The sequence below is a fragment of the Drosophila erecta genome, unplaced genomic scaffold (genome assembly GCF_003286155.1).
Source record: "Drosophila erecta strain 14021-0224.00,06,07 unplaced genomic scaffold, DereRS2 tig00000055-arrow-pilon, whole genome shotgun sequence".
In the NCBI taxonomy this organism is placed as follows: Eukaryota; Metazoa; Arthropoda; class Insecta; order Diptera; family Drosophilidae; genus Drosophila; species Drosophila erecta.
The window spans coordinates 7,607,838-7,620,572 of NW_020825200.1; the positions used below are offsets into that span (position 1 = coordinate 7,607,838).

The 12,735-nt window shown below is 40.2% G+C and overlaps 1 protein-coding gene across 1 annotated transcript in view; it reads right to left on the reverse strand.

Annotated features, from left to right (window-relative positions):
• Positions 1–251: 251 nt before the first annotated feature.
• Positions 252–12,735, reverse strand: part of LOC6541824 (voltage-dependent calcium channel subunit alpha-2/delta-3) — a 37,979-nt gene continuing 25,495 nt past the window's right edge. Inside the window, exons 5-16 of the mRNA XM_001968948.3 lie at positions 8,864–9,337; positions 8,126–8,407; positions 7,359–8,066; positions 7,087–7,300; positions 6,816–7,021; positions 6,485–6,714; positions 5,534–5,638; positions 5,201–5,462; positions 4,611–5,096; positions 4,388–4,543; positions 4,175–4,331; positions 252–4,110 (exon numbers count right to left, since the gene is read on the reverse strand). Of these exons, the coding sequence (XP_001968984.2) occupies positions 3,917–4,110; positions 4,175–4,331; positions 4,388–4,543; positions 4,611–5,096; positions 5,201–5,462; positions 5,534–5,638; positions 6,485–6,714; positions 6,816–7,021; positions 7,087–7,300; positions 7,359–8,066; positions 8,126–8,407; positions 8,864–9,337 (3,474 nt within the window). The 3' untranslated portion in view covers positions 252–3,916. The remainder of the gene's footprint in view (positions 4,111–4,174; positions 4,332–4,387; positions 4,544–4,610; positions 5,097–5,200; positions 5,463–5,533; positions 5,639–6,484; positions 6,715–6,815; positions 7,022–7,086; positions 7,301–7,358; positions 8,067–8,125; positions 8,408–8,863; positions 9,338–12,735) is intronic.

The window sequence follows — 12,735 nt, forward strand, 5'->3', positions numbered from 1 at the left end:
GCGCTGGCGTACGAAAATGGCAACTCGAAATGTTCATCTAGCTACAGACTTCCAATTTAAATTTATTTGGGATTTATTTATAGCAACAAAGAAAACAAAACATATTATATAGATGGCGCGCTATATTTGTTATGGCACCTTCTGCATGATGCAACGGACATCTAATAATGGAGGAATTTGATAAATTATACAAAAAAGAGATAGATAGAGTTTCCAACAACAAAATATTCCCAGCCACAATAAATAAAACGAAGGCTAATTATTTTATAATACTTTTTGTCATTTATTTCCTCATTCTCTGTTTTCTTATGCACTTTTTCTGTTCCTTCGTTCATATTATGTATTTATAATATTTTTAGTTGTTCATCTTCCTGTTTAATGTTGAATCTTAACATGGTTTCAATTATATTATTTATGTATACCATTTACTTATAATTTCCAGTTCGTAATTAGAATAATGAGCAAGTTTATATTAATTTATAATTAATTTATGTAAGTATGCGGTTTACTTTGTTATTTTTCCCTTAACAGTTAGACTTTCGCAAATGTGTGTTTACTTTGACTAATGTTAAATAGTTTTTACTTTTTTCAAACTATTACGCAAAATTCTTTGTAGACTTTTCGTACAAAATAACATAAGACTTGTCTATAGGTTAAGATGTGCCATTGGTGAGCGTATTTTAATGTGAGATTGCTTGTAAACTAAAAAAATGTTGGTTTTTAAATTTTAAGCCCTTTTGAACAATTTTGATAGTTATTTTCAGACATTTTGTGGATCTCTGGAACATACAAAATGTTAATGACTTACATGTGTGTACGTACTTGTATGTATTCCATACTGCTTTTCTTTTGCATTTAACTTTTATATTTTCAAATCTCATAATGACAAATTTAATGGAACAACAATTGTACAATTTAAAAGTTGCTTCGGGTTTATTTTAGTCTAATTTTAATGTGTGTTTTACAGCAATAACAGAATTTTTACACTGATTAGTATTTGATAGGATGACTTTACTTTCAAATTTAAGTCAGTAAATGTTTTTGTTTTTTAATATTTCATACATGTATGCTTAGTTGTCAGTTTTTGTCTAATATGTTTCTCGGTCTCAATTAAACTCTGAATATGGTAATTAAAATGAGAAAAATTAAGGCAAGCAAGGAGCGGCAAATCATGAAAAATAAACTTTACGGATTTCTTGTGTGAAGTGAGAGAGATGAATATTCGAGGACATTTTTTATTACATTGTATATATAAGATTTTTTTTTGGTTTTCGTTTTGTTTCGGATGGCTTTATATAAATTTTCCATATGGAAAGATGCTTGTATATAGGGTTTATAGAGAGCAAAAGTGTGTTCATATTTTACTAATAGGTCGATTTGTTTTTCTTTTCTTGTGGTTTTGTTTTAGCAAAAAGCACGATTTCCAAAAAGCAAAAATCGCATGTCAAAAATTTGATTTAATTCGTAAGTTAATAATGGTAGTTTTAATTGATTTTCTTTTGGTTTTCCATTTCATTAAGACCAATAAACATTACTTCGTTTTTTTTTTCGTGTTTCTCAATATATTCATATTCCTTTAGAAAATTATGGACTACATATACAAACATTCGATTTCCTTATAAAAATAAACAAACATAGAAAATCTTGCAGAACATTATTATATTATTACATATATCCAGTAGATTTCAATTTCGATTTATTTATAGTTCTTTTTGTTTTCGTGTGTTTGATATGGAATATCCGTTTTGCAAAAGGTTGAATACATATGTAAATACTTTTATTACTTTCGAGTTGAAGTTATGCGAAGGAATTTAATGCCATTTTACAGTGGATTTGTGGTGAACAGGAGTGAGTGAGAATGCAGCTGATACCGGAAGATACCGGCAGAGTGGGTAAAGAAAAGGGGTAATGTTGTATAGCGATCCTAACTGTACGGTGTGTGTATTGTGTTCTGCCTTCGGTGGCCTACCAGGTATTTCCATTGTCGTTTCCCACACATTCCCACCCACGCCACTTAAAGTCAGTCCAGGTTCCCAGCCATACACGCAAACAATCACTAAACATCCAATCATGCACACACTGCAGCTCAGATTACGCATACGCACTGGTGTCTTACCTTCGTACTGCAACACCGTCCAATCAATCGACATTATCAACGTTTAACAAACAGCTCTTATGAGTTACGACTTACAATTGATTACTCGGTTTAGGTTGTATGTTAAATTAGGTTTATTACATATTTACTATATATTAAATATTCTGCTAATATTTCTTCTAATGCTTGTATGATCCTCCTTTCCATGCTCCCCTTCCCTTCCTGCCGGTGCCGCCCATTAGCCAGCCCTAACTACCTACATTATCTAACCTTCTAATGGGTGTACGAATGTTTATTTCTTCTTTTCTTTTCTTATTTATTTTTTTTTTTGGGTTTCCTCCGTCCTCTTTCAGCTTTAAGCTAAACAAGAGGCGCAGAGCGAAACTTTTGAAATTGTGTATGCTTGGTTAATGACTTTTCGAGTTAAATGTTTTAATATATATATTTCCTTATATAATCGTATTTTTTAGTGTACGTTAATTAGTAGGTATTGATTTATAAATTGTTTTACTTTGGATTTCATTTTCGTTAAGTATTTGTAATGGAAGACATTTTTTATACAAGTTTAAGACACAGAAAATATTCTTTCTTTATATTTTGTATATTTTTGTAAGTGTTTATTTGTGTTTAAAGTGAGTGAGTTTGAGTGTAGGTATGAATATGTAAGTGTTTCATGTAAATTGTTTTTATATAGTGTAGCTTATTAGTTTGAAAAAGAAATATTTTTTATTTCAGAACTCCGATAGATATGTAAATTTCTATGTAGACCTAATAAGTTAACAAAGGGAAACGCAAAGAACACACCGTATAATCTAAAATAATTAAACGATTAAACTAGTTTATTTGGTTTTCGCGCTTCGCTATTTGTTATATGAATGAGATTTGTATAAAAATGTATATAAAATAAATTATTATTTCTTCTCCACTTTTGTTTTTTTTATTTGTTTTCTGCAAAACTAATTAAATATTTATATAATAATTAACTCGGTTTTCATTTGTATTCGTTTTGTTTCTGTTCAAATTTGGATGTCAACCATATACATAACTACCTACATATTTTTCTGGTTTTGCTTTTGTTTTAATGTACTTGTGTTATTTTTACATTGCTGTCGGGTATTTCAAGTCTTCCATTTGTTCAGTGAATTCGATTTGGTTTGGTTGTAAAATATATAATACTTAATATTTGTGCGTACGCAGTTGAGTGCAAAAGTAACTCCGTTTATTTAGTATTAAAGTTGTACGATAAAAAAACAGGAAAGAAACGAATTATTTATCGGTAGGAATTTTGCTCATTTTGAATATTTTTGATACTATTTACACAATCCGACTGATAACTATTTTACCTTCATTATTACAATTATTTAAAGATTTTGCACTGTTTTTGAATTTGCGCCTCGTATTTAATGATGAAATCAATTAATATTTGGAAAAAAAAATTCGATCTAGAAAGCTTTGCACTAAACAATTATGTTTTAATTGCTAATCGTATTGCACACATACATACAGAATTCATGTTTAGCTATCGTTTTGTCTAATCGTCCTGCAAATTATTGTCTACAAACATAAGGATATAAACTCGATAGTTCTATCTGTATAACGTTGCTCGTTTGCGAATCTTCTAATAAATATTTTAATATTCCTATCACCAGGTTTAGTGGTACAAGGTTTTCTAACAGCTTTCACTTCTACCTCAAATCAACAAACTGAAACTGCGTATTTCTTTCGAAAAGAAATTCTGGTGCCCTTAAGGTCTCATCCGCTTTTTGCTTTCAACACATATTTAGTGCAAACTTAATTTTCAAAACTCGTTTAGTGCTCATATCACGCATTGGCCAGCACAAAGGTCACGGTCACCATCAAAAGATGGGCCACAATTACCGATCCGGACATGTGCAGCAGGGTGCTGCCACGCCCACATTGCTGTATTTCGATCTCCTCGGGATGATAGTTGATGCACTTTTTGGGTCGCCTTCGGGACTCTTGTTCCTGCCCCTGGCGTCTCGTACTGCAGGCTCCTGAAATTCCACAAAAAAATGGGATTTTAGTGGCTTCTTAATATACAACCCCCTTTTTACGCACCGATTATGCCCGCCTCCTCCAAGGGCTCAATGTCCAGTTGCTTGGAGCCACATGGACACAACGTGTCCACCACCAGCAGGATCAGGTTGCTGTGCGGGATCTTTTGAACGCTGAAGGGACGCTCGCATCCAGACACATGACAGTTGGTTAGTTTACCCTGAAAAAGTTGAGACATTACATTTCCACTCTGTTTCTCCATTGATCTTCATTTACTTTAAGTGGATTGTTTTGACCACCCTGAGTCAGGCGCTCCGGCTGTAGCATATAGAGATCCGTGCGGAGATCACAACGTCTGGCATTGTGCGGGTCTGGGGAAAATCTCGGTCCAACGTGAGGTTTATGCTGCCTGGGCGGTGGTGTCGTATATTCCTATGAAAAATAAAGAAATATGAATTGCAGATCCATCAATTTCGTTTGCAAAGTAACTTCTACTCACCACGTCGGCTGTGGTGAAGAATTCATCCATTTCCTGATCCACCTGCATATTGTATTCGTTTTCATTACCGAACTCGTATTCATCAGAGTAATTGTTGTCCACGAACACCACATCCTCGTTGTCGTAAGTATACTCCTCCTGCGGCCAGGCCCGCAGTGAAGCAGGCATAAGGGACAACCAGGCGGCACTCAGGGCCAAAAGGTGATTGAAGAACCAGGAGCCCAGACGATTCGGTTTTAAAATGCCTCCAGCAGCTGTATATGGATTGTCCGCATCGGAGCAGACGCCCTGATAATCGTTCACCGTAACTCTCTTGTAGATGCGATCCTGCACCAAGGAATCCATAATGGTGCCATCGATCTGTCCAAAGAACTTGCCCGTGTGCTCCATCTCTTCGGATATGATCACAAAGCCGCTGTTGTCCAGAACATAGCAATCCAAATTGTCCGAAGCACAGGTGCGCTTGCAACCAGTCATGCCAGTGCACTAAATAGAGGATACAAGTTTCAATAAAATCTTGATGTCTTTGATATGAACTACCATATCTGCTTTAACTAAATTTTAGTTTTTCAAATTAAGAGACCACTTACGGCTGAGGTGATGTTTATAAAATGCTTCGCTAGAGAATCGTGCTGAAACTGCAGGCCCACAACTGCGGCTGCGGCCTTGTGACCTCGGTGCTCCACAAATATGGCATGTGAGGCGGTCACCAGAGTGGCGTTCGACTTGATGGCATAGCCCGAACCAAAGGGAACGCTGTACACGAAACTGTCTGGTTCCACGGAGTGCTGGTCGATTGCCCTCTTATACCAGGATGTGTCCATGGCTCTAACGTTGTCTTCGCTAAAGTGACTGTAAGAAAACATGGATTAGGAAACGATTTAGATAGCTTCGAAAATGATTACAAATAGATTGATACTAACGGCTCGGGGGTATCGTCGGGTCGCTTTACATGATCAATCCAGCGGAGAAGACCCGATCTCGTAGCCACGAACGAAGTAGCGACCACAAACTTCTGGTAGCCTTGCCTAAGATTAAACATAATTATATATGAGTTTCATTGGAATCTATTAGTTTCAAGTCAATTGGGGCCAGCGTAAGATATTTCTATGGGATGTTTATTCAAGCCTTCTCCATGTGGCTGGTCCTCTAAAGCGATTGCATTTTTTGTATTCTACTGCAACTTTAACCAAATTACTCATCGATTTACCTCTTTAGGATTGCCATCAATGTGGCGATGGGACTATAGAAATTATTCATATAAGAGTGGTGCATATCAGTTTAAAATGCATTTGTTCAAATAAACATTTTGAAATTATTTGTGGTGGGGAAAAATATTTTTGCATTATGGTTATTCAGGTGAGACAGTGCAGAGATTTAGCAAAACAGAAAAAGTTTTTGCCATTAAAGAAATAGAGTGAGGAAAATATATGCGGAGAGAAAATAATTGTTGTGCTTTAGTAAAATGTTTAACAAAAAACTAAGAGATAATTCTTAAACTTTTAATTTAAATGTATTCAACAAAAAAATATTTTAAAACTGCGCCTAAAACTAATAATAACAAGAGAAAACGATGTAGTCGCGTTCCCCGACTATCAGATACCCGTTACTCAGCTAGTGGAAGTGCGAACGAGAAATTTTCACATTTCTGGCATACAAAAAGAAATTAGAAAAAACAATAAGGAAAATAAATAATACATGTTTCAAAACGCTTCCTTAAATATTTTTCAACGAATGTAATCTACGAGTAACGGGTATAAATGACTTGCACAAGCAGAATTTGAATGAACAAAAAATATTTTTTACAAACAAAAATATGTGGGTAAAAACAAAAGTGAAAAAAAAGGTATCAATCATGTTGCATTCAAACTTACTGCTTGTCCTCCTTGCCGGTGGAGGATCCAGTCGTGTTCCTATCGAGTCCATCAGTTACCATGGCATCGCGCACCAAGCTCTGGAGGAGGGCTCGATCGCAAAAGTACGGCTCAGCCTTGCGAGATCCCTGAGAGCTTTGGTGCTGCGACCCAAAGTGGCTCGATCCGGGCGCATTGCCGTTGGAGCCACTGTGCATGTTGTGATGTGGCTGCGGCGACTTGGGTCGAACCTGATGCGGGACAAAATATTTCACATAAGTAAAGTGGCCTGCTGAGATGGTGAGCCACCATGAGGGAACTCAAGAACGTTGTCCCAAGTCAGATTGCTTACCGACATCCACTTCCAGCCGGGGCGTCCAGCGCGGGACAGAAAGTGCAGCACCTGCTCCTCTGGCGATCCGAAGCTGGGCTCTTGATCGCGCGAGGAGTACTCACCGGAGCTCTCCCTTTCCTTCTCCAGATCACTCACGCTATTGTACTCACAATACACCCAGTCGGGATGCACGCGCCAGTTGTCTCCCTTAAAGTATTCGGTAACTGAAAAGATACCGAAAAAAAGATATTAGATGGAATTTGAGTAGGGTACTGCCGAAAAAACTTACCATTGTTACGCGAATGACGAATCTCCTGCTGGGAGACAAACTCATGGCTACCGTATTTCTCCGGGAGCACAATAGCCAGTGTGAATGGTGTATCCTCGATAGGGCCGTAGAAGTAGCGATGCGTCCTGGTCGAAACCCTTTTGGATTCATCGTAGTGGTTCATCACAGTGAACTCCGTCTCCCCCTCCTTGGGTTTTATCATGTCGCCGCGCATCTTATAAAAAATACAACAAATGTTTGATGTGTTATAAAATGAAAGTGATTTTACCCACCTCGTTTAAAAGGTTCTTATTTATTTCAATGGGTTCGTTATTATTGCCGAACTCCGTTTCCGGCAGTTCCAACTCCGTGATGTCGACCGAGGCGTACTTGGGCTTCAGCTGATCGATGTAGTGGTTGGCATCGCTTAAGGGACGCAAATCCGGATGGTAGAGCACCCGTCCGTTGTTATCCACGATAAACGAATAGCCATTCGGTCCCAGCTTGTGTTGGGGGATCACCTTGCGGATCTCCTCGATGGGCACATCGGTGCCCACCACGCCCAGCAGATTGGCAACGCGCACCGAATGGTTCCGTCTATCGAAGACCGGAGTTGAAACTGTCGTCACCAGGCGACGCTGGTACTCCGAATCGCGGCCCAGTCCTCCGGACTTGCCAGCCACAAACACTGGACTCCAGTGGACCGGATGGTCCGCCTGGTACATGATCATTGGACGTGCCATCACCAGGGCATAGTCAATCACCTTTCGGCGAGCCTCATCGTAATCGTTGATCTGGACAAAGAATCCCTTGTTCGAGCAGGCCATGTCGTGGAGATTGCTCCTGCTTCCGGAATCGCTGCCAATCAGGTAGGTAAATATCCGGACGGGCATGTGTGGCCAGTTGTACTGCTTAATAACGTCCTTGTGCGACTCCGAGGTGCTCTCCGTGATTAACATGATGGCCTGATTGCACTGACTCCCAGCGCCCGACTGGTTGTACTGAAATAGGGTGCTCATTAATATTACTATAACCACGTATGTATATATGAAGTATTTACTTTGTGCAGCAAACTGAAAGCGTACTCCAGACCCGCCGTAAAGTTGGCCGTATCCTGCAGCTTGATGGCCTTTACCGCGGACTTGATCTCCTGGATGTTGTCGGGCGTGGCCCGAACCATGCGGTCCTTGAAGCACGGCACTGGGGTTTTCACCACCTCCGAGAAGGTAATGAGATTCACGAAATCGTCTTCACCAAGGGTGTCCAATATGTTGAAGGCGGTGGCCATTCCCAGGTCAAAGGACTTCTCTGTCATGCTCGACGAGGCATCCAAGAGAATCATCTGATTGGGAGAAGGCACAGTGATTTATCATTCAAAATTGACTTTACTGATGGTAATACTCGTAGTAACATAAATGTATATTTAAATAATACAAAACTGGTTGATTTTATAATTATGTTGCGGAAAAATCTACTTAGAAAATATCGTGTTCCTTATTTAATAAAGTACCAAATAATCTTGTACTAAGATTACAGTTTCATTAAATATTGAATATGTTGATTTTTGTTGAATATTTTGTTTCCAAATAAATAATACAAAACATACTGGTTGGTTTTATAAATATGTTGCGGAAAAATCTACTTAGAAAATATCGCGTTTCTAATTGAATAAAGTACCAAATAATCTTGTACTAAGTTTACAGTTTCATTAAATATTGAATATGTTGATTTTGTTAAATATTTTGTTTCCAAATAAATGTAGTTTGTATATATAGCAGCTGTAGTAATATATACTCACAATATCCTTGGGCGACGAGGCGGCCTGGACGAACCAATTGTGCGTGCGGAAGTCGTGGATGAGCTTGCTGCCCTTGGAGCCCTCCGGTGGCCAGGCGGTGCCCGGGAAGCGGCGCAGAAAGCCAGTGGAGGAGCCGAAGTATTGCCAGGACAATGCCGGATCTTGCTCTAAGTTGTTCTGGAACAGCGGATCCAAGTGGCTGCTCCACTGCAGCGCCGACTTCACGTCCGGCTCATCCAAGTCGACGCCGTGCGGAACCAGAATCGAGCTTAGACTGAGATTGACCGGCAGCCGCTCGAAGCGCCGCATGAACCGGATGTCCATGTGGCGGGCTCCGTCCGCCAGCTTGCCATCGGCATTGTACTCATTGATCCGCCGGGCATCGTAGTGCTGCTGTCCGCCCATCGGCGATTCCGCCTGCCCCTGGCCCTCCAGCTCCGATAGGGCAGCCTGCTCGGCGGAGTCCATCAGGCGCTGGAAAAAATAGGAGTTGTTTGGTTTCAGTCACGGCCATCAATCTGCTTAAATATATCCCCGGGGAATTGGAGAATGGGGGCAAGTTTCAAAACTTTTCGCGCTTTATGCAATTTATTCTTTTCGCTACGACCCAAATTGCACAAAGCTCTGGAGTTTGCTTGGCTTCATTTCGCCTTCTTTTTGACAAACTTTTAGTTCGAGTTGGATGTGCATGTGAAGTTTAATTCAAAGCGCTAAGTTATCTGCCTGCGCGGAAATATAATTCCTGCACAGTGTTCGGTGTGCAGCTCAAAAGTATGCCACATTTTCATATACATAGGAACTTCTTTTAATAAGGGTGTATAATCTTGCTAATAAAAAGGGCTTGATTTCATTATTATTATTGCGTATTATTGTTTACGAAAATTCCTCTCGATAAACTGTCAAAAACACTTTATAAATGCTTCCTTGCCACTTGCATATGCATTTTTAGCCCATCGGAATCCAAAAAATTACTGAAATGCCGCACAGAATCTAGCGAAGCTGAGGCACAAATTATCCTCACAGATACCAAGCCCACAGTATACACTTTCATAAGACGCAAACAAGAACTTTAGCTGCAGCGAAATTAGACCCAGAGGGGGCAGATCCCTGCTCCGAAGGAGGACAAACACCTGCAGTTATAGACACCGCTGGGGATGGGCCACGCCCCTTTCAATCCCACGCCCACACGGGAGTATAGGGACGGGGAATGGGAACCTGGGTGCACCTGAAGATGCTGCAGTGGCTGCCGAGCTGAGCTGCATGTGGGTGCATTGAAATAGTTCAACTACTTTTGCACAATGGGGACGCAGAGCAGGAAAATAAAATAAAAATGCTTGAGCTCTGGCGTTCTCGGGGGCATGGGGGCATGGGGGCATGGGGAACAACCAGTCCGAGTCTGAAGAAGATTTCAATGTAAATTGGCTGCCGTTGGGCAAACGCTGGTGCCACGGGAATGTGTCAGCGGCTTAGACAAATGGCAAGGGTAGGTATTGGGGAAAGAATGCCAGATAGAACGGGGTGGTGCTGGCGGAGGGATAGAAAGTTGTTGCACCGAAAACTTCTTTCCAGGTGGAGCTCCCACTCTGAAAGTTATTTGCACATTTTCTGAGAGCTCGAATTAGTTAAGGAGTCTTAAAGTTTGCCCAAAAAGGTGTTGAGTAGCGAGCTAGTTAAGGCATTAAATAATAAACACTGCAAAAGTGAGTCAATAGAATGGAGCACACTGTTGGTAAGTGGCAAGGAAGTTTCTATCGGATTTCGAGTCTTTGGTTGGCTGCAGCCAGCTGAAAGTTGGTTTCAATGGCTAAAGGGCGGCAAAAATAGGAGAAGTTTCGCCAAAGTAGTTATTCAATTTTGCCAACTCCGTTGTAGTGTGAAACTAAAGGGAATTCGCTGCTAGAAGTGAAATAACCACATAACTAACTTTTAAATTGCAATCTTCATTTATTAATACTGTATCTTTTTAAAATCTTTTCTAAAAATGGTTTACCCCCTTTCCTTTAACTTCAAAGCTGTTAAAAAAAACCATTGCATCGTGAATAGCTCTCTCCAAGATGTCATTCGTCTGAACCCCTAGTTATTTGCCCGACCAACAACGTCATACCCATGTAAATAATTGCCAACATGCGTAGTCGCTTTTGTCTAATACAACTTGGGATGGAACATGAATAAGTTCAGCAGACAAAACATGGCCGTGTATTATAAAATATTTGTTGTACATTTTTACATTTTTTTCCCCCCCCCAACAATATTATGCACTTATGGAAAGGTCGAGGCAGTGCGGCGCCAAAGAAATGCACAGGAAGGGGGCTGAAAAATACAAAAATAAAAAAAGTAGAAGGTGTCTGTGTGGCAAAAAGGGTTGCATAGATGGCTGGAATGGGTGGGGCTTGGCTCGGAGACCCGACCCTGAGCAATGCCCTCTCGCACACGATTCTTAGTTGACACCAGCTGGCTTCCCTGTCGCTCGTCTGTGCAGCTGTCGACATCTTAACATTCAAAAGCCAACAATGACAACGCCAAAGATGGCTGCAAATGGGTATGAGTATGGGTATGGGTATGAGTATGGGTATGGGTTTGGGTCTGGCTCTGGAACCGGGTCTAGAAGAGCGAGACCGAGGAGACTTGGGTGGTGGCGGAATTAGCAAAATGCAGCTACTTGCACGCAATTTGTTCGCCAGAAGTATAAGGTCTCTGGGCGTTGGCTGGAGCAACAGCCTGAAAGTGTGCTGGGCAAAAAAACTGAGCACTGGCTGGCTGGGAGAAAACGAATACGCGTTGACCATTTGCCAAGTGAAAAGACAGATCCAGCCGAATGATTTTTCACTCCAGCTTTTTCTACCCTCACTGGATAATGCGAGATATGTGTTTAAGCCACCTTACCCTGCCCAGCTGGCCACCTTATTCAGCGCATTTTTCCCCCAATATATTTGCCATCTGAATGGACGTGCCAAATGTTGGAGCAATAAGTTTTGCAGCCGAAAAAGAAATGTATATTACGTTTTAATATGAGTTCACCTAAATATTTAAAGAACGTGGGGTGCTGGTGTCTGATGTTCTTTAAATGAAAGCCCCTGATTAGTATAAGTAGACCAGTTGCAAAAAAAGGAAAAAAACTGACTGACGTCAAGTGTGTGGCACCTGTTCTGTTACCTGTCCTCTTCAAGTCGACTCTGTTCTGCTTCGGTCTGTCTGTCCTGGCCAAATCTGCTGGGTATTTTTAGCCACAAATGCGACTGGATGATGGGGCGGGCTACGACGACACATTCACACCTTCATTTGATGCCTTCTACTTTGCGGATTATAAACACCTTTTTCCCAGCCAAAGTGCAACTTAGCATTGTGGTTATCGCCTTTATTTCTGAGTAGCACCTATACTAGAAAGCACAGTCTTTGGAGTAAGTGCTCACGAAATAAATACCACATTAAATAAGCCCATGATAGACCTATCTGTAAACATATTATAATATATCAAACCCCATCTAAGCTATTTTCATTAATTTATTTCTATTTAACTTGCTTTAAAACGAGAATGTGGCAGGGTATCGCTGTATAAAATTCAGTGAAGTGTGCAACTTTCAAGCCACTTTTTGCAGAGTCATGTTCGCTACCATTGAATGTCACGATCCGTAAATTTATCCCAAGTGCAATTACAACATTGAGTAAGTGTCAACAAATTTTGGTGCTGCCATTCTGAGGATTCTTTTCTCTCTCGTTTTCTTTTTTAGTGGAAGGCAAATGCTTTTAGTGTAAAGACATTTTGCGCCGCGTTGTTGCATGTTTCTATTTAAAAAACCCAAACAGCCTTCAATATACTCAATACACATAGACATGCCCACTTGCCCTCCATCTAGCCATCCATCTCTCTCGCT